This window comes from Monomorium pharaonis, chromosome 11, assembly GCF_013373865.1.
Source record: "Monomorium pharaonis isolate MP-MQ-018 chromosome 11, ASM1337386v2, whole genome shotgun sequence".
Classification (NCBI taxonomy): Eukaryota; Metazoa; Arthropoda; class Insecta; order Hymenoptera; family Formicidae; genus Monomorium; species Monomorium pharaonis.
Genome location: NC_050477.1, coordinates 11,023,229 through 11,045,160, shown reverse-complemented (window position 1 = coordinate 11,045,160; position 21,932 = coordinate 11,023,229). Strand labels below are relative to the sequence as shown.

The 21,932-nt window shown below is 35.3% G+C and overlaps 2 protein-coding genes across 6 annotated transcripts in view; one reads left to right on the top strand and one right to left on the bottom strand.

Annotated features, from left to right (window-relative positions):
* Positions 1-3: 3 nt before the first annotated feature.
* On the bottom strand, positions 4-21,896 carry LOC105834006 (gephyrin). 4 transcript variants are annotated; one of them, XM_036294079.1, is made up of 14 exons: positions 20,792-20,808; positions 20,455-20,494; positions 4,238-4,386; positions 3,678-3,832; positions 3,385-3,575; positions 3,142-3,310; positions 3,022-3,078; positions 2,664-2,939; positions 2,351-2,417; positions 2,180-2,288; positions 1,826-2,101; positions 1,548-1,681; positions 1,263-1,453; positions 4-1,185 (listed from the first exon to the last, which is right to left on the bottom strand). In XM_036294079.1, the coding sequence occupies exons 3-14, from the start codon at positions 4,263-4,265 to the stop codon at positions 934-936; spliced, it is 1,905 nt and encodes a 634-aa protein (XP_036149972.1). In that variant the 5' UTR covers positions 4,266-4,386; positions 20,455-20,494; positions 20,792-20,808; the 3' UTR covers positions 4-933. The 4 variants fall into 4 exon arrangements, with proteins under 4 accessions (XP_036149972.1, XP_036149973.1, XP_036149974.1 ...); XM_036294080.1 differs by lacking the exons at positions 3,678-3,832; positions 4,238-4,386 and adding an exon at positions 21,423-21,896 and having other exon boundaries at positions 3,385-3,508; positions 20,792-21,010; XM_036294081.1 differs by lacking the exons at positions 3,678-3,832; positions 4,238-4,386 and adding an exon at positions 21,648-21,896 and having other exon boundaries at positions 3,385-3,508; positions 20,792-21,010.
* Positions 7,459-21,932, top strand: part of LOC105838794 (protein-tyrosine sulfotransferase) — a 114,196-nt gene continuing 99,722 nt past the window's right edge. For both annotated transcript variants that reach the window (XM_012684601.3, XM_012684603.3), the window contains exon 1: positions 7,459-8,160. The gene's annotated coding sequence lies outside the window, so the exon portion shown is untranslated. The remainder of the gene's footprint in view (positions 8,161-21,932) is intronic.

Sequence of the window (21,932 nt, the reverse complement as noted above, 5' to 3'; positions counted from 1 at the left end):
TTGTAATTAAAAAATAGATTTATTGTATATATATGCAACATTTGCAAGTCTATAATAAAGAATACACGCAATCATACACAATCACACGTATCACAAAAGTACATACAAATTATAATTTTAACTTTTATTGCCATTTCTGCTTCTTTCGATGTTTCTTAGCGATTTTTTGTTTATTGACACTCATTAGCTTTTGCCGTACGTTCGATCGTTTTCCAACTGTCACGTTTGTCGATCTCACTAACTTTGTCTAACAATCGAAATGATGTACATACGTTTCGTGATAAGATACTGTTTATATTTTTCTTTTTCAATATTCAAAATGTATTCAGTTTTGTGACCTGTGCCAAGTTTTTCGCATGCGCGGTAATAAAGGAAATAAAGTAGTGTAAGAAAAATAAACGCAAAAATATTTTCTTGGTTGACAGTATATAAAAATAAATATAAGTAAGCAGCTACGTTACTTATTTAAATGTCAAACCTAGATCAAAAGAATTATTAAGAAACTGTATGTAAAATATACAAAATATATTATTTTCCTAATTTGTAATAAAAATTATAAAAAATTTTTAGTAATTCTTGTGACGTCAGTTTAATGTCATAATAATTTTTTATTCTAATTAAATATATTGCAAATTTATTGCAAGTAATCGATTTTAATACATTTCTATTGCAACATTTTATATTACTATATTTTAGAAACATTTTCGTTGTAATATTTCATATAAAATTTTGTAGAATTCTTTCAAAATTATTAAACATGAAATGTATCGAAACCTTTACAAAAACTTTTGCTTTCCATATCAATCGATGCAGTATGGATGTGAAGCAAAATTACTTAAGCTAAAGATATATTTTAAGTTATAATTTTAAAAGCAAAAATACGTATAAACATATTGTACAGCATTATAATCTTTCATCTTCCAAATTTAAACTTTACGATAATATATTATCAAAGAGTCGAAAGTCAATGAGATATCCTACCATTGTAGCAAAGCCTTGAGACAGTAATTTGCAATTCATAAGAATCTTTGGTAATGATAAAAGTGCATTTGAACCTACAATGTTACATAACTTATCGTTGTAAAGATTGTCCATGTTGCTAGCCATCAAAGACTGTTTTTCAGACCACTTTATACGCGACCACACAAATCTAAGACGACGATGTGAAATAAACGGTTCATCTACCTACAATTTCATAACTTACATATTATGATCGCAGATATATCTTTATATTTTGCGACATATTTTACAAACAAACTTACGTGAACTGGAACTACAGCAAAGTCCGAAAGTTTATAGCCACTTATTTTATTTACAAAAGGTAAAAGAAATAATTGTGCGGTAGTAATAGCGGATAACGGATTTCCCGAGAAACATAACAAATGCTTTGGCTTATAATCGATCATGCACTTAGCGAATGTCGTCGATTTCCCTGGTTTTATATCTATATTACCTAAAAAAAAATAAAGATGCAGTTATACAATCAAAGTATATTTCCTCTTTTATATATTCATATATTAATATTTAATTAGAAAACTAAAAGGTACCAAAATATATTTTGGCTCTAAAGTATTTCGTTAAAATATTTTTCAATAAATCTTTATCATTAACAGAGCCTGTTGTAACAAGTATATCTACTTTACTTAGAGCTTGCTCGATGTTTTCTTTTATAGACGACGAGCTGCAAAAAGAATAGTTATTACGTATTAATTATTTAATTAATTATGACTTATCAAAAATTAATAACTATTTTAAATAAAAAATATTACATATATAATAATATAATAGTTTGTAAATGTAAAGTTATAATTTTAAACATCCTTACTTGTCATTTACAATTCCTAAATCTAAAGAGGAGAAACCATTATGTCTTAATAGTGAGATTAAAGTTATTCTATTTATATCGTGAACGTATCCTGGTTTTAAAGGTTCTCCAGGTTCTTCCAAGTTATCACCGATGGATAACACTCCTATAGACAACTGTTTAAAGACTAAAACATCTTTGCAACCAGAAGCTGCCAAGATTGCCATCTCTTCCGGGCCAATACGTGTGAATTCATTAATAACTATGTGTCCTTTCGCTAAGTCGTAACCAATAGGTCTTCAAAACATAGAAAAATTAACTGTTTTAAAAAATAAAAATAAAATTTGAATTTTGTAAGAAATATTGAATATGTACCTAATATTTTGCATATGCCTTGGTTTAGTCATTATGTCAATGTACACATCGTCATTAGTTAAACATTCTAACATCTGCGTATCTTTTACGTGCACAACCGATGTGGCCTCTGCAATTAAACAGCAATTAATCTTTAGTGTAAATAAATCAACGTAATGTATAATTATTTACCATCGGGAATAGGCGCTCCACTGTCGACCCATACGCATGTTCCAGGTTGAAGCGAAATTGGAGGAAACTAAAAAGTTATATTTAATTTTATCTATTGTTCTTTTTAATTGTAGCTTATTGCATACAAAAAGTGTCAATTATGTTGTTAAAAGAGATTACTCAACTTATTTACTTAAAAAAAAAACTGTTGTATTTGAATAACAAATATTTTCTTGAAAGTAGTATTGAATATACTCGCATCACAAACTTGTAAAAAATATCATTATATTGGACTCGTAAAATAAAATGTGTTTATGCGTCTGACTCAACTTACATAATTTTTCCCGTGCAACAATTTTCGCAATTTTTGTCCATCAGATGCCAATACTGCATATCCATGCTTACTAGAAGTTCTAAATGGTGGCACATTACAATTTGAAAATATGTTTTCGCTCAGTACTCTGCCATAAGCATCACTTGATTTTACTAATTCAGTGTTTCTTGTAAGTGCACTTGTATATGCCACTTCATCTAATATTATCAATGCTTCTTCTAAAGAAATTGTAGGAAACAATTTTTTATTGCGATTGTTTGGATTATCTTTTATATCCTAAAAATATATATATTTAATTATACATATGCTCACATTCACACATACACACGCGCGCGCACGTTCACACACTAATACATACAAATGCTTCATCACATGATAATGTTAATATGCTTTCATCTGAATTCTCATCTATTTCCTATACAAATAATAATTCTTGTTATTTGTATCTCACACACACACAACATAAACCTTATTTTACCTGATTTGAAGAATCATTATCAGATTGCGGAGAACTTGGATATTTGTTGTTGTGTATCACACACAACGCATTGTCCAGCGAATCTACAATTTTTGCAAGGAGTTTTACTTTATCTTCGAGACCAGATAAATTAATGATTAATGTCTTCTTTCGTATTCCACATACAGCTCTAGAAATAAATTAATTGTGTAAATTATAAATTTAAGAACTATAAATTTTATAAAAATATATTAAAATAATTACTTGGCACACGTAACCAGTTCCAACTTTGTTTCTATTCTTGTTATTAAATTTTTCTGTTCTTCATTAAGTTCATTGTTATTATTAATAATTTGAATCGCTTCATTTGCACATTGTCTCTCAGTGGCTTCGATGTCGCCAGTAATAAAAATGATATCAACTTCATTATTCATACATATTAAAAGTAACTTTCCCTACATCACATAAAAACATTAAAATGAAATTGGGTTGGTAACAAACAAGGTTGGTAACAAAAATAAGTGTTTACTATACGTATTTATTATATTTATAGTTACCATTATAACGTCTTTAACAGGTTCTATAAATATCATATCAATTAAATCTACATTTAATAAATTTATTATTGTAAAAACAAGTTCTTGATATTTTTCTTTAGCTAAGTCTTCATTTTCTACATTTTTATTTTCTTCTGAGACAATTGAATTACGTACTAAATATAAACACAATAAAATTATTAGACTTTTAACAATATAATAATGCCATTAAAAAATATTTATACGTTTTGTTAAAATATTTTTAATATCTACGAGTTAAATACAAATTTATAATAAAAAACTGTTTTGACAGGTGAGAGAATTTTGTTATGTTAATATTAACTGTAAGCTCACTTATTATTAATAATTTTAAATAAGAAACATATATTCTAATATGTTAATATATTCTAATATTCAAATTTCTATGTGTGTACGTGTGTATGTGTATTATTTGACTAAACATTTTTGATTGTAATTTTGTAGTTAAGAAATGGACTTTTTTACTTTAAGTATCCAATACTTAAGTATATTTACAAGTCTATAATATAAATAAAAAGTACATATATATAAGTGATACGTACGAATTATAATTTTAGCTTTTAGTGCCATTTTCACCTTTTTCTTTCGCGATTATCTTTACGCGATATTTTTGCTGATGCTCGCCGTGCTTTTACCGTACCATACGTCCGATCGATCGCTTCTTAACTGCCACGTACGTCGATCGTGCTAACTTTGTCCAACAGTCAAAATGATATATGTAAGTTTTGTGTATATATTGTTTGTCTTTCTCAATATAGAAAGTATACTCCGTGTTGTAAATTCTGCTGAATTTCTAACGCATGCGCGACGATACAACAGCAAATACAACAGGATAAGAGAATTGAGCGCGAAGTTTTTATTTTTGTGTTATTAAAATGTAAACTAAATATTTTTACAGTATATACATATAATAAGTAAAAAGTACATATTTTTTACTTTGAAACGAGAATTTTTGGGAAAATGTTTTGATAAATATTTATAAAATATTTTAAATATTTTAAATATTTTGTAAATTTTTTATGTTGTGTGCTACCTGAGAAAAAAACTATAAACAACAGTTAATTAAGACGATTAATTCCCTTTCTTTGGTTTTAATAATATTAATTTAATAATAAATATTAATAACACAAGCACACACAAAAAAAGAAAAGTGGTCTAAGTTATTGGGACTCCACTAGTCAATTTCTACGTGTTTTGACGGATTAATGCTGGACACGAATCCGGTGTCAGAATTGCCCCATCACCCATCATTTTTCACGTGCAACAAAATTATTACGATTTTCATGGTTTTTTAGGCCATTTTTTCGAATTTAAAAAAAAAGCGGGTGATGGAACAATTTTAATATTGGATTCAAGATATGTAGAGATTGACTAATGCGGTCCCAGTAACAGACAACTTTTTTATTTTTGTCTGCCTGTGTTATTAATTCAAATACTTATATAATAAAATTTAACATTTACAAATTTCTATCTATAGTCGATAATATCATCGCTCTTTCCATTTGTGCCGGTTACCGCGGATGCCCCTTTGCAGGTCCACGAAAATTCGTCTCCGAGGTCGTCGGTGAAAGCGGGCGCGGCGCAGTGCCATCCGTCGATGCCAGACGCGCCCGGAGGTTTCGCGCGGTGCCACGTGGCGGCGCGCGATTCGCGCCCGTCCGCCCTTTTCCCGCCGCTCTGACGTCTGTGATGCGATTTCAAGCCCGGGCACGCTCACGCACACATCGCACTCCCCCTATCCGTGAGGCACGCGCGCTCGGCTGCGATCGGCGTGAGCCGTCGCGCACTCGGCTACGTTCGCGGCTGAGTTCGTCCCTTTCTCCTCTGCCTCTTCCCCCATCTAACGTTTTCTGACTTCGAGCTCCGAGGCGATCGCCGGCGTCTAATGCTTTTTCAGAATATGTTTATCGCGCGGGCGCCGCCGGCTCTCGCGATTATTATGATCGGCGCATAATTGTAAAAATAAATATGTACAATTTAATCAATATTTCCTTGTTATTCCATGTAAATTGAATTTATAAATAAAATGTTATTAAATATATCTTATGGTTAATTAAATTAATTATTTAATTATTTAATTAAGTAACGTGCGAAGATTTAAAAAACCTTTTTCTTCGGTAATTTTACAAACTTCGATAACTTCACAAAATTAATATTGGATAAGTTAATATATTTTTTTAACTAAATCAAGTTAAAGCTAATAGCATATAAAATTAATTTTCTTAAATTAAAAGTTGCGAAATAAACGAAAAACTGACTTAGTTGAAAGTTAAGTTAAATCAACTCAAGTTAAATTTAAACTTAATTTTGCAAAACGTTATTTATATTTATTTTAAATTAGAAAGTCATAGTTTGTTTAAACTAGATTATCAAAACGATTATAATTAGATTAGATCATAAAATATATTCAACAGTCAATATTACAAAGTAAGCGAAAAAAAGAATCAATTAACACCGTGAAAAATAAGTAACAATAAGCAATAGGACATAACAAACAATAAGCAATAGGAAATTCACTCTTTGCCAGAGACGTGGAGAATAGAATCGAGGCTTATAAATATCAATTTTATTTCTAAAAGTAGTAGCTCTTAAATTTTTTAAAATAAGACAAAATATGTATGAAATAAATGTGTACAAAAAAGCTGTGTGTGTTTCTATAGACATTTTTTATATAAACACATAACTAAATGTGACAGAGACCCATTTCTGACATCACTAAAATAAAGCAAGTAATAAGTAAAGAAAAGACTTTTGCTCGAACAATTCGAATATGATAAAAAACTTAACAATCGCGCATGCATTAATAATTATAATTTTTATAATTCCTAGTTTGCTTTTTTGTGCGACGCTTAATAATAATAAAATACGTTTTAAATCATGTTCCTTTAGTTTTTTGTCAATGTCCTTTTTCTTATAAAATGTAGAAAATTGTTAAATAGTTATATTTTATAAATATTTTACTAAATAGTAAAAGTTAATAATAAAGTTAAAAAGCTAATGACTTTTAACTTTATTAATTGTAAATTTTAATTTTTAATTTTAACTAAATATTTTTGAAATACATAAACTTGTTAATTTTTTCCCAAGTTTTAAAAATTTATTTATGTAAAAGAAAAAATTATGAGAGAAAAAATACTTTAACTTAATTCAGTTAAAAAAATATATTAACTTACCTAATATTAATTTTGTGAACCCAGGAAAAAATGTTTTATATAAAAACATATAAATATATATAAAATATGTCCATATATATTTATATTAGCTTCCTTTCTTTTGTAAAATTTCTGTTTGATATAAAAAAATAATAGTCATACTGAAAAGATAGAAACTAATTAAAAAATAATTTTCGCATTGCTTCTTCTAAGAAAGTTAAGTATAAAAAATTTCCGAAATATATATGATTGTATATAGACAATTTTTCATACATAGCTTTTTTAAAAGAAGCAATGCAAAAATTATTTTTTTAATTAGTTTCTATCTTTTCAGTATGACTATTATCTTTTTATACCAAACAGAAATTTTACAAAAGAAAGGAAACTGATATAAACATATATAGACATCTTTTATATAAGTACATATATTTATATATGTTTTTATATGAAACATTTTTTCCCGAGAAGTTATCGAAGTTTGTAAAATTACCGAAGAAAAAGGTTTTTTAAATCTTCGCACGTTACTTAATTAAATAATTAAATAATTAATTTAATTAACCATAAGATATATTTAATAACATTTTATTTATAAATTCAATTTACATGGAATAACAAGGAAATATTGATTAAATTGTACATATTTATTTTTACAATTATGCGCCGATCATAATAATCGCGAGAGCCGGCGGCGCCCGCGCGATAAACATATTCTGAAAAAGCATTAGACGCCGGCGATCGCCTCGGAGCTCGAAGTCAGAAAACGTTAGATGGGGGAAGAGGCAGAGGAGAAAGGGACGAACTCAGCCGCGAACGTAGCCGAGTGCGCGACGGCTCACGCCGATCGCAGCCGAGCGCGCGTGCCTCACGGATAGGGGGAGTGCGATGTGTGCGTGAGCGTGCCCGGGCTTGAAATCGCATCACAGTCTGACGTTCGGTCGGGCGGCCAGTAGCAGCTGACCGATGGGAGCGTTCGGAGTGGTCGTCACCGTACACGGCCCCGCAAGTCCTCGCGTTCGTGCGTGTCCGCGTAAGCTCGTGCGTTTCTCGGCCGCCCGTCGATCGCCACACGTCGTCGGTCGACGCGCGTCGTCGCGTGTGATCCGCGGCGAAGAGGCAGAGCCGGCGAGCGTGACGTTACGGGAGATCCGCGGGGACGCCGCATCTTCCACGCGTCGATTGCGAAACTGGTGAAAGGCGTGCGCGACACGCGGCCCGACGAAGACGACGGCGACGACGCTCCGTGACTGACGGCGTGCCACGACGGGCCACGACGACAACGGTTGGAATTGCCACGATCAACGCCGTAACGCCGGGTGAGTAGCAGACAGAGAGCAATCTTCCTATACGTTTCGCCCTCCGCTCGCTCGCTCGTGCGTGTGCGATCGCGTCGCCGCTGACCTTCGTCTGCCGCCGAGATTCCCGAGGTTACGTATAGTTATCTCGACACGTCCGCTTTCCCCGATAAAGTTTTTCCCGTAATGAGCGCTCGTTACGTGGAATCGTCCTGTTTACGTATGACGGAACCGTATGTACGATCGCACGACGCTCCGCTCGCGAGTCCGTGCATGGAGTAAATCGAATCGTGCGTCACGTCGTCGCGGTGCTCGTGACATGCTCCGGACACAACATGCGTACGTGCGTGCGTGCATGCGTGCGTCAAACGAGCCGCGCGCACGCGAGACTTTCGCGTTCTCGCGACTCCGGGGTGACTGACACCTGATGCGTCGATGACCGTGCCACATGCGTGAAAATATGGGGATCCGTCCACTATGAATGGCGACATACGGCTCGCGTACGTACGTACGTACGTCTCGCAGTCGGGAGCTGTCACGCGAGGAGATCGCGCGTGTGCCGTTTATTTTCGTCCGATGACAAAATACCGCGGGATTCCGGCGCGCGGCGCGACGCGGCGAAGGCACGGCGATCCATACGCGTTACGTAAATACGCACTTTTATCTTCCTCGCGCGGGGGAAGAACGCGCGAACCGGAGAAAGCATCGGATGTCACGTCCTTCCGGGAAAAGCGATTCGTCTTCCTATTCCTTAACCGTGACGTCGACGACGCGTATTCGCGATTGCGATCACGTCTTTTTGCAAGCGTGTAGTTCGCATCCTGAAAGGGTTGCTCTGATTGTAGCGCGAAAATAAAGTTCGCCTATCTTTTGAAATTTAAAAATCTGTATAAAATGATAGTCCCAATTATGAGACCGTATCTTAATTATACACTGAGAAACAAATGTGCGACTATAATTGCATAGAAAAATAATTATAGTCAGGAATATCATTTTTATAGTAATTATTATAATATTAGTAAAACCATATTTATAGTGATTGTTTGTAGTATAATTTACTATATTGAAATCTTTATTTTGATTATAGCAATCATATCGTAAGTTCCATGGATCAATATTATGATTATCAGATCTTTAACATAGTTTAAACTAATTATAATTTATATTATTGAATAACATTAAAAACTGATTGGGTCCAAAAATGATTATAAATTGTATTATAATTACTTTAATTTTTTTTCTCTCGGTGTAGGTTAAATTTTCAAAAATAAATGTTTTTTTTTTTACAAACAGATGAAGAATTACAGAAAAATATTCCTTTTTAAAATTTTTTTATAGTTATAATATAATTACTTTCTTACTCATTGTTAATATTTAGGAAAAGAGAGAGCAGAAAATTACCTCTAAATAACCTTTCTTCCTAATAAACTTTCTAAATACTAATTAATAATTCTTTAAAATTGATACTTTTAATATATTATATTTAATACACTAAGTATGTAATATAAATTTTTGAACGTACATTTAAAAAGTAGATTAATTATGAATTATACATTTAATTATGAATTATAATTGAGACTTATATATAAACATTTTTCTAAAATTTATACTCGGTTTATTTAAATATATAATAATTTTCTTTTGAAATTATAATTACTAATTTATTTTTTATATTGACATCAACAACTGAGTTTGTTCATTAAATTTAAACGACTTAATAAAATTTATTTTAACCTAAAATGATTCATAATTGAGGCCATCCATCACTTTATTTTTCTGCACTTCACATGTTTACTTGTATATATAATAGAGATGGAAAGTAATGAGTTATCAGTAAGACCATTATCATTACCATTTTATAATAACGATTTGATGATAATGTTATACTAAGAGAAAAGTATTTGTTAATTCTGACTATAATTGCGTGTTAAAATAATTATGTGAAAAAAATTCTTAGAAAATTTATTTTTATAGTTATTATCTGTTATAATATTAATAATCTTATGTTTATAGTTCTACTGTAAACTATATATTTGTGTTTTTTATTGCTTATTATTTAATCCGGGAATTTTATTTATATATTTGATACATAATGTTTGATATTTGATACGCAATATTATACATTTATACATTTTTATATATTCTTCAACGCTGGGAAACAAGTTCATCCTCGAGGGATTTTAAATTCTAATATTTGTAGCACGGAATTTTAAATTCTAACGCACGTATCTTAGAATTTTAAATTCTAACGTGTATATCGCAGAAAAACAAACATCAAATACAATTTATTCGCTATTCACACGATCTCACGTATAATGAAGCACTTTCAAGTTTTAACGTCGAATGCAATAAATAAGAAAGAACATTTACATATATCTTAGACGTAACCAATTATGAATATAATAATAATAAAAATGCGATAATTAACATAAATTTAGCTGATAACTATCAATTTACTTTTACACGGAATAACAATTACGACCAAAATTATTTTCAACATAACGTATTTTAGAACAGTTTTTACCGATTTATATGTGAGAAATGTAAAGTTCAGGAAGATTGCAGCTATAAACGAAAAGTATCATAAACAAGTTATTATAATTGTCTGGATTTTAATAGCTTTATTTCCTTGTTAATTAGAATTGATTTTACCTTAATTAAAACGTCGAAACAATCTATGATAAGAAATAAATTATAAACTATTGTAAATGAAGATGCGAATGAAAAGCCTGAAAACGTTAGATTAAATATAACGAAACTTCATTATTTATTTGAATTGACTTTACTCTCTCGAAGTTAGCTTCAACGTTTAGTTATGAGGATAGTGCTGAATATTTCCCAGTCGTGGCAAAAGATGATTTTCTCGGAAATTCTTCTGGGAAAAAAACGTGGCGAGGAAAAAATGCAAATTTACCGACGAATCTATAAGCGGAAGTTAAAAATTGTGAAACGAGAGTTTTCATCCTGTGTCAACAAGATTTAATAATTGTATGATGTAAGAGAAATTCAGTTAATTTTGTAATGCTGTTAATTCCCGGCGAGGAAATTTTGAATAAAGCAATTTCACGATATTACATTAGAATTTCGTAAGTAATTTCATACATTTCGAGCATTTTAGACATTTGTACAAACATTTGTACAGCGTAATCCCACGCACTTGTGCAGTTCCAATGCTAATCGATCGTGTTACAAGCAAAATGTTTATATGCGTTGTCCGTTAATTCCCGTTTTAATTAGGCTAATTAATAATTGATTATTATAATTTCAGATGGCTACGAGCTAAGTTCCGTTTCAGCGAGAACAATACAGTTGTCGCTCACAATTTGCATACTTATTTTACTTCACCGTTACTTGATATTTATTAGAAGCATATAATTTTCAGGATCTTTCTTCTCTTCTTCACAATTAATTTTATCATTTACCTGAAAAAGTATAGATGAATACAATTCGTCTCGTAATAGAAATAAAAATGTACACATTACTGTTACTCACAGACCGTTGTTAACAAAATGCAAGTTAAATGTTAAACGGGTCGGATCGCAGAGAAAATTAGATGTGCGCTGTCGCGGAACCGCAGTTAACTCGTTAACCGTGCATTAATTTATCTTACTAATTTATCTCGATAGAAGCTACTGTGCGAAATAAAAGGACGGTAATCCGTAAGCTCGAGGATTTAATTAAAAATACGTGTACTTTCGTCTTCGCGAGACAAAAGCTCGTTGGCACATCTTCCGGGTTGCCGAAGGAATATCGTAAATTATTCTCGTCCCGCCGCAAAGTTAAGTCTCTTCTTCCTTTGCAATATTGTACGGAAGGCGCGATGGAACTCGGACGGTACGCAAAATAAATACGCGCCGCACAGGTACACATACACACACCGCTAACCGCGGTATGGCGAGTCAATATCACACATGTAATACTGCCCGGCAGGCGAAAAAACAATAGCGGTCAGGCCGAAAAGAAAAAGAGGAAGAAGAGTGAAATAATCCGAGCGGAAAATCGCCGAGTTTTCCGCAGACTCATCGGAAACGTATCTACGTTTGTATCTCCATCGGTGCGATTACTCCGTAAAGGAAGCGCAATTACGAGGTGTATTCCGCCTGATTACGGACAACCTATAATCACGTTTATCGCTTCTTATCACCTTATATCCGTTTTGCGAAATAAGCTGCTTTTTTTTATTTTTATTTTTTCGTTATTTTTTCGATATTCGCCCTCCCCTCCCCCCCCCCCCGTTTCATTCCGATGTCGCTCTCACGGTCGGGAGCCGCATACAAAATGCTGAGTTTGTATCAACAATTTTCACTCTCGAGGGAAACCAGTCACGTGTAATTGGAAAAGAAGTTCAGTAACGCTTCTCACGTTTCTTAGAAAATGAAGAGTCATTTTCAAAGAGCGTCTATGATATCGTTCGTAAAGCAGCCAATATATAAAGATTACTCTTGCATTTCCGTATTTTTTTTCTTTATTCGCGTTACTCCACGATAAAAATAATTAACCGCACTTGTTTGCACCGCGAAAAGCTTATCACGATAGGTTGGGAATTATTTTCTCTTTTTCTCGTCCCGATGCAACAGCGTTTTACTTCACTACGGTTTTATACAAACCGTAGATAAATTATTATTTTAATTGTTACGTACTGTATATGCGCTATCGTAAACATACCGCTTAAAAAGCCTTGTTACTTGATAAAATTTACGACGGCAGATATTTCAGTGTCGTATGCGCGTAACGTGATGATATCCGTCGTGAAGCAGCACTGGTATAATTGGTAGGTCAATAACACCGAAATGTTATTACGGGCGCAACGATAATTACAAGTGTGCGTTTAGCTGGATATATGAAACCTGCAAAAGCATACGTGACTAATTGACCCGTTTAATTGCGCGAGCGGTGTGTAAAACAAAACATTAAAATGAAACCTATCCGTGTCTCGTAACAATTTGCTCTCGCTGATGCTTGAATAATTTATTTTCTAAAAACTGGATTGCGACGAGAGCGCGGTATAAGATAGTAAAGTTAAATGTCCAAGTAATCCGGCAAAGGGATCTAATTATATGCGTTTAGTCATGAAATTAATTGTTCGAACATGTAAAAGTTAATTTTATGCTATAAATCTATTAAATATTATAGTTTTTAAGAAAACAGTTGATTGAAAATGAAAATCTTTGGCTTATGCATTTCCACCAAAAGTAGAAAAGAGAAGGCGGTTATGAACTAGATGTCGAGTTATGGAATATAACAGCCACTGGTCATGAATGTTTATTACGTCATAAAAGTTACATTTCAGTATTGCAGGTAGCCGAAAGTTTTATAGGTGTGTATTCTTTACGTTATCTTTTATATATACATTTTTAGATTTAATTAAAAACAGATAAAGTAGAATTGGCACTTTGTTGCAGTTTTATTTAAATATATGTTTCAATTTGACAATAACAGTGATTTTTGCAGTTTAAACATAAGTTTGTTTTTTTATGAAAATATATCACTGGTAAGAGTTTTTACTTTCAATCGAGTTTTCCATAAAACATGATAGTTAATGAATTTAGCATAAGATAAATTCCCAGTTTTCTATATCCGTAGAATTAATTTCCTTTAATTAAACTGGAATATGAAATATAAAATGCTATTATGCAAATATAAGAGTAAAAATGCTTAAATTGTTCTGGAAATAATAAAAACTTAAACTACAAAGCACCTAAATAAATCATCCGGACATCTAAAAATATTTTTAATGTATTGTTTACAAGCGAAAAAAGTAATTATTTTAATAATGCAAAATGTTTCTCAAAATATTTTAAGGGCATTAAAATATAAACTATAACCAAGTTGTGTAACAAATTAATTTTTTTTTAACATTATAATTCTTACAATGTTTGGCAATGACTATCTTATAAATATCTGTAAATATTTACAGGTTTTACAATTAAATTTTAATGATACAATAAGAAATGCACTTAAGATTAATAATAAGTCTCCGTGTAAGCGTTTGGATGTAGGATCGGTCATTAGGACATTTATACCTTATGTTCCATTACCGCAAGAGCGAGGTAATTACTGCAATATATATTACTACGGGAATATAGTGGAACTTCATTCGTCTTACGTCTCGAGGAGCACAATACATTCAGGACAATTGTCCCCGCTTATCTGGATGATCCGTTAGGTTCATCATCATCGCCAGAGTTTCGCGCCCATCCCATAATTAACTCGATCAATCTTAACCTGAACAACGTTTGATAATGACTGCAGTGCTGGGAAACCGTTTCCTACGTCGCACGTCCGAATAATCGTCGCGATCGTTCCGCACTGATGTATACGGAGATCCATGGTCGGATAGCGCCGAGGTAAAATATCGCGCAAGCTATAAACCCGTTGGCTACGTAGTAGCCGGCTATTTCGAATCGTTAATGCGTATGCGCGGAAAATCCACGGTACGCCCTTGTTTCCGACGTTCGAACACGCGCCCGTCGCCCCATAAATCAAGACCGATCGTCGGGTTACCGCCGCCGCCGACGCGGTGCACCGACGCCGTCGCCGTGTGCTCGGATTCGACACACGTGCACGGTGCTCCTCCTGGTACGCACGCGGGGAGGGGGCCTCTCGGCTCGCTCCTCTCGAGGAGCCCCTCGGGAGGACCGTGAGTTTGTCGAGCAACTTGTTGCGGTAACGACGAGAACGTCTGGTTGCAGTCCTGGACGGCCGGATCGAACGTCAGCCGCGTCGGTCGTTACGTCACTGCGCCGGGACGCCCGCGCCGTAGCGCGATATTCCGGTGTTCCGCGCCAAGCGATACCTGCCTGCCCGTCTAGATCTTGCCTACCTATCTATCCACCACCTGAAAGGAGGTATGGCGGCAGCCAGAGATGAGATACCGTAGCTTCCGATTATCCGAGGCACAATGAGACGTCTATTATCCGCCCGGGCGGATAATGGTGCATCTGCTGGCCATTATCTCCGCACGGGAGATACGAACGTCCGAGTATAAACGAAGACACGGACGAGGCGAGAATTGAGTGGCGTAACGAGCGATGCAACAGATACACCGGATGTAACATCAATACCGTTGGAAAAGTTATCTTTCGCGACACCTCTTCACTTTCATGACCCAAAAGCGATTGGGGTTTGCCGATTTGTCGATTGCTCTCTCTCTCTCTCTCTCTCTCTCTCCTCTCTCTCTCTCTCGCTCTCTCTCTCTCTCTCTCCTCTCTCTCCTCTCTCTCTCTCTCTCTCTCTCTCTCTCTCTCTCTCTCTCTCTCTCTCTCTCTCTCTCTTCTCTCTCTCTCTCTCTCCTCTCTCTCTCTCTCTCGCTCTCTCTCCTCTCTCTCTCTCTCTCTCTCTCTCTCTCTCTCTCTCCTCTCTCTCTCTCTCTCTCTCTCTCTCTCTCTCTCGTCTCTCTTCTCTCTCCTCTCTCCTCTCTCTCTTCTCGTCTCCCTCTCTCTCTTCTCTCTCGTCTCTCTCTCTCTCTCCTCTCCTCTCTCCTCTCTCTCCTCTCTCTCTCTCTCTCCTCTCTCTCTCTCTCTCTCTCTCTCTCTCTCTCTCTCTCTCTCTCTCTCTCTCTCTCTCTCTCTCGTCCTCTCGTCTCTCTCTCTCTTCTCTCTCTCTCTCTCTCTCTCTCTCTCTCTCTCTCTCTTCTCGCTCTATCTCTCTCTCTCTCTCTCTCTCGCCCTCTCTCTCTCTCTCTCTCTCTCTCTCTTCTCTCTCTTCTCATTCTGCCTCTTCTCTCTCTTTCCTCTCATCTCCAGGTAACTCATCCTCTCTCTCTCTCTCGTTCATCTCTCTCTCTCTCTCTCGTCTCTCATTCTCTCTACTCTCCCACAGCTCACATCTCGTCTCATCTCTCTCGTCTCTGCAAATCTCTCTCTCGTCTCTCTCTCTCTCTCACTCTCTCCTCTTCTCTCTCCAAACTCTCTCTACTCTCATCCTCGCTCTCTCTCTCTCTCTCTCTCTCCTCTCATCCCTCTCAGTCCTCCCAACTCAATCACAATTCTCATCTCCTCTCTCTCTCTCTCTCTCTCATCTCGTTCTCTCTCCTCTCTCCTCTCTCTCTCTCTCTCTCTCTCTCTCTCTCTCTCTCTCTCTCTCTCTCTCTTCTCTCTCTCTCTCTGCTACGAAATGAATGATAATCAGTCGGTCGGCGGTGAGCGCGGTTTTCACGCGGGATATAATCTCTCTATTAGGGATCGATCGACCCACCGTTAAAACGATTCTTGAAACGCGAATTTGCGGCAAAGAGATTGCGGACGTACGCGTATTTCCGGCCCGACGGTGACCCGCGGCGCGGCAAACCTGGCCGCTTTGTAGCCTCCGAATTCTGCACCACGTCGCGTGTATTCGCCGACGATCATTCACGGCTAGTTCTGTTTCCGATAGTTAAACTCGCTGCGCCTGCCTTACGCACATGACGTAAATCACGGGGGCGCAATCTCGGTATCGCGTAATTTACGAGGTAAATGACCTCCCGCTATACGCGCGCCAGCCACCGAGGTCGGCCCGGAGATATACAGGGTGATTTTGAAAGAGAGTTTACAATTTGAAGTCGCCCCCCTCTCCCTCCGCAACGCTAAGCCTAAGTAAGATGGAGAGAAACGGCGCCTTCAACGGCGAACGTGTTGCACGATATTCGAAGGACGAAACGACAGTGTCCCGACGGTGTTATTTCAACGGTGCAGGTGCACCGCATTATTTTCCTCCCGTCGTCTCGCAATCTCCTCCAATTCTCCCTCGAGTGTCGAGATCCGTGATCCCCCCGGAAATTCGTGACCCACGTTTCCAGCTCATGTACGAACATTTATTTACGTCTGTACGATACCTTTCTGTCAGTAATGAATAGTGAAATATGCTCCCAGAAGATTTAGCCGCTTGAAGATTTAGCTTATAAATCTGTGAATTTAGCTTTTAACGATTTGCAGATCTGAAAATAATTTTGTTGGGTCATCAAAATAATTACGTTCAAGGTGAAAGCAATGCTGCAAAAGATTTTGACATTCTTGAGTATCTTACACGATATAAGAACTCGTTCAAAAAGTAGGGTATGTATTTTTTCCTTGTGTGAAACTTTGATTTAAGAAGATAGATAAATAATACGTTTTGTTTTGAAAATATGTGGATTTATTTAAAAAAAATAACATACAAAATATATTGAAAAAAATATTGTTAAACTCTGAAATCTCTGAATGCATTTTTCTCAAAACAACATATTTCAAAACGATAGTCATGATAACAAACGTGGTGATCAATTTCAAGTTTTGAAGCAACATTTTTAATAACATTCGGCTCACGGATGCTTTCGGCGATTTGTTCTTTTTTTTTCAGGTTGCAACGAAGAGAAAAAATTAATGTTTTGGGAAAACACATTTTTTGAATATGCAATTTAAATATCCAGTTCCGCGAAAAATAATATTAAAAAAATTCTTTCTGTGATAGAATCGACAAATGCAGAAACTAAGAATTGTCTTTTTAATTTCAGATAATTCGAGGCTAGGTTGCACTTTTATTTAGAACCATTATAGTTTATTTATTTTTATATTTATGCTGATTTTGCATTTTACCGTTTTCAAATAAAAATACATATTTTTTTTAATAAAAAAGGCATTATTGATTGATTCCTTTAAATAATAACATAATGTTGAAAAAGACCTTATTTTTTTATTAGGTCTTATATTTTTTAACCAAATTATTTCTATATTTGCATCTGTATAGGTAAACTTTTTTTAGAAATTAATTTAGCAAAAAAACCCTCTTTCCGTGTACATAGAACACTTAGTAAATGAAAAGAGTTGGAGAAAAATTAAATACTATGTATAAAAAAACTTCTTAGTTTTGCTCTCATTCCGCGTAGAGAGCAGATAGAAAATAGGTCAGTCTTCTGATGGCTAACCAGATTTTTTATCTCGACGCTTTTGTTAAAGAAAAAATTATTTTAGTTTCCAACAATGAGTATTTCCATACGAGTTCCATACGAACCGGACTTACGGTCATAAATGCCAGGTTAACATTATAAATAGCCTTATAAACGGTTTAATTAATTTTGCTGGGGTTAATTAAATTTGCCGAGATTTCTGTCCTTCTATATTATTCATTTTGGCCGAATTTAATTAATTCGCAGCCGTTTGTTTTCTTTTTTTTTCAAGCCCCCGAAATTTAAATGAAAGAAGCCGAGTCCCCCGATGCTCGAAAACGATAATGCACGACGCCCCGTTTTTCGTGCTAAAATTCTTCGGAACATGCCGGCGGTCGTTAAGCTCGTTAATGAGTCGTCAACGAACGCGCGCAATGTATGGCGGCGCCTCTGTCAAATAGGTCATACGCGTTAAATGTACCGCTTGTCATACGGAGGGCGGTCATGAAATATTCATCGAGACGGCGGAATCGTGACGTGTTTATTTTTGAGCTCGCCGTCGGGTCCCGCAGAAAAATTTCCTACCCACGTCATAATTCTACATTCGAGAGGCGAAAAAACAAGCCGAGAAGTCCGTTTTTCCTCAACACTTGTTACATTGTTTTAAGTGAAAACTTGAACTTCGATCGAGTTTACCCGTATACATTTTCCTAATTTATTCTGAAAGTGCTTGCGTATGAAAAAGAAAAATATTAATTTAAATTTTTTTCGCAGACAGAAAAGACATTTTGATCTAGCTAAACTTGAATTTATTGATACTATCAAAAACAATAACTCTCGAATTATAAAAGATTAAAAATTAGCTTTTACAAAGTTCAAAATGTACAAAAATAAATAATATTATATTTCCGATTTGATTTGATTTATTTCTAAATTTATTCTGATTCGAATTATAATTATGATATACATATAAAGTTGTTACAAGAAAAATGATCTCTTATTAATGTTTTACTAAAAAAAATTGATAAACTGTAAATTCCTGACTTTTCTTTTTGTTATAACATGTTACAAATTTTGAATTTTAATTTCAATACTAACAATATAAAAATCTCTAATATAAAAATTACATACAAATTACATACATTTGCAATTATTTTTTATTGTAATAAATTTATCATGTGCAATTGAAGTAAAATCATTTACATTAAATAATATTATTTATTGTATTTTTTCAATGTCATATGCAGCATATCGTTTGAGAGTTTCGGTCATTCGGAACAAATTCGGAGAACCCATATAATTTACAAAGCTTTTACCGATTACGGCACAAATAATATTAAAATCGCCAATTTTACACCTGTTTTCCTCTTTTCTTTGACATATGCAATTTAACGTTCGATTAACGCAATTACTATTGTTAGTTAGACAGGTCGGAAGGTGCATTGGGGATATATTCGAAGTAACGACGAAGTAGACGCGAAATGCAATAACGTATAATGGCATTCGCGTTACTTAATTCGATTACGTATACAAGACGCGCGTGCCGCGAATCGCGCATCGAAACCAGTTTCCACTAGCAGCGCACAGTTTCCACTCCACTAATTTCCGCTCGAAAGTGTTCATGGTCACAGGAGAAATGCTGGTCATACATTGCGACTAGATGACGTTATCTTGTGCAATGAAATTTTCATTCGAGATTGAATGCTCTTTTAAAATTAACTATAAACGAAAATATGATAAAAGTTAATGAAATTTATTGAGAAGCTAAATGTTAGACGTATAAATATATTTTTTCTTTTAAAATAGTTCACACAGTCTTTTAAAAGGTATTATAATTATTAATTATTATGATTTCTTATAAAGATTTGAAGAAATTATGGCATGTCAAACTTAATCGCTAAAACGATTTAAAAAGTTCTTGTTTTCAATTGTGTTTCAAGATTGAAAATTTATTCGCCGCACAGTTTGATGAACTTGAAAAGATTATCTATAAAAATTGCAAAAGAAATATCAGAACGAAGATCCAGCTATGTTTATAATTTCATATTCCAGTTTTAAAAAGATGTGTTATTGATTTTGATATCGCTTTTTTGTAATGCTGATTGTCAAGAAAAGGGGAGAAAGAAGAAGGGAGGAAAGAAAGAGAAGATAGATTTTGATACAAAACGCAGAAGCTCAAACGTCGTTACAAAGATATTAATTAAACACTGAGCAGTTGTTTCAAAATTCCAATAAACAGTAGCGTTGAAATATGCGATGATATGCAGTCAGCATTGAAACGTCGTTAGCTGTCTAATTGTACAAATCAAATATTTTTTACGGCGAAACCGAGAACATGCATGAACAGAATATGAAACGTTATCAAAAACGTATATTTCGTGAGTTTAGTTTTATGCAGTTAAAACCAATACTAAGTTTTGTAACAAGTTCACAAAGCCCAAAAATGATTACGAAAAAAAGGTAATCTGACTTACCAACACCGATGCATAGCAGCGGAGTTGCGTGTATCACCAACTAAAAAATACAAATGTACTCAAATTAATTATTCAAGTATTTAAGCAGTTGGGCTCATTCAGCAAACAAAGCAAATTTCGTTAGCGTTCAGTAATTTATTAATATGATTAATTGTTGCCTTTAATTCTTCGCTGGTTCTAGAAATTGGAGCTAATAAAAAAATAAAAAATTATAATAAAGAATCACTGACCGCTCACTGATTTGCTGAACGCGCCCGTTATTTATGTTAAAGAATAATTATCGCGCGTGTGCAACAATTGATTTTGCGAGCAAAAGATAAAATAATAAGTTACTCACCTCAAAGTTGCTCCGCCGATGCCCGATGCCTCCCAGGCCGCCTCCTCCTCTCAGGTTAGAATTCCGCATTCGCACAAAATTCACTCGCGAAAACACAGTTAATTAATGACGATCGAGCGACACTTGACACGATATTCCGAGGTTAATTCGACCGCTTCGACGCGTCGTCACACATCCTTTCGTCACATATCGCGACGCTCGACGACGAGAAAACAAACTCTACGAGGAAGACAGAAGGATCGCGACATACGCGACGTACAGTGGAATGACCGCGATGAGAAGGAGACAAAAGAGAGGACGCTCACGACTCCGAATTATGTTGCACCCGGGCACAGCTAGACTCGATGCACAACGAGCGTTTCGCTATTTCCAATATGACGATTAATTCGAAGGAAACTGCACTCTCATTGGATATCGCTGATCGCTCGCAGCGCATCGAGTCCAGCCTGCCCGGACGGTAACAGGTTAGGTACGTTACGATCTACGCGATCCACGCACGTCGAACTCGTATCAAATTTTTTTATCCCGCACTAAAATCGAGATTGATTGCACGATTACATTTACGCCAATTAACGACACATATTGATGGCACGCGAGTGTATTTTAATATTGAAAATGTGGAGTATCTTACAGTATTGCGTTTATTTATTCGCGAAAATAAGATTCAACGGTCACGCATTTCCAGGAATGCGTTCGGGACGACTGCTCCTTCCCTCTCTCCCCTCCTTTCCATTCCCCAGCTTTCCCGCAAATTACCGACGTACGAAAACACTCCGTTGCACTTGTGATATTTTTACTACTGAATATGGCACTTTTATAAGATGTTTTATACGTTCGATATCACAACGTTACTCACCGAAACGCGATCGTTCTCTACATCGGGCAGTTATCAATTCGCGACAATTACCATTATCTTCACTCGATCTTCGCGAGAGAGACGAGAGTGTGTCGCGATACCCCGCGGTGACGGTTACACTACAGATACACTGAAACATACACTACAGATACACTGAACTGTGACGATTTTAATCCCCGCGACATTCACGATTCACCGGTATACGACGGGGGTGACGCCGCACCGATACGCGCGTCCCACGACAAGGTCACTGCGCGAAGGAGCGGCGGCGGACGGTACTGCGTG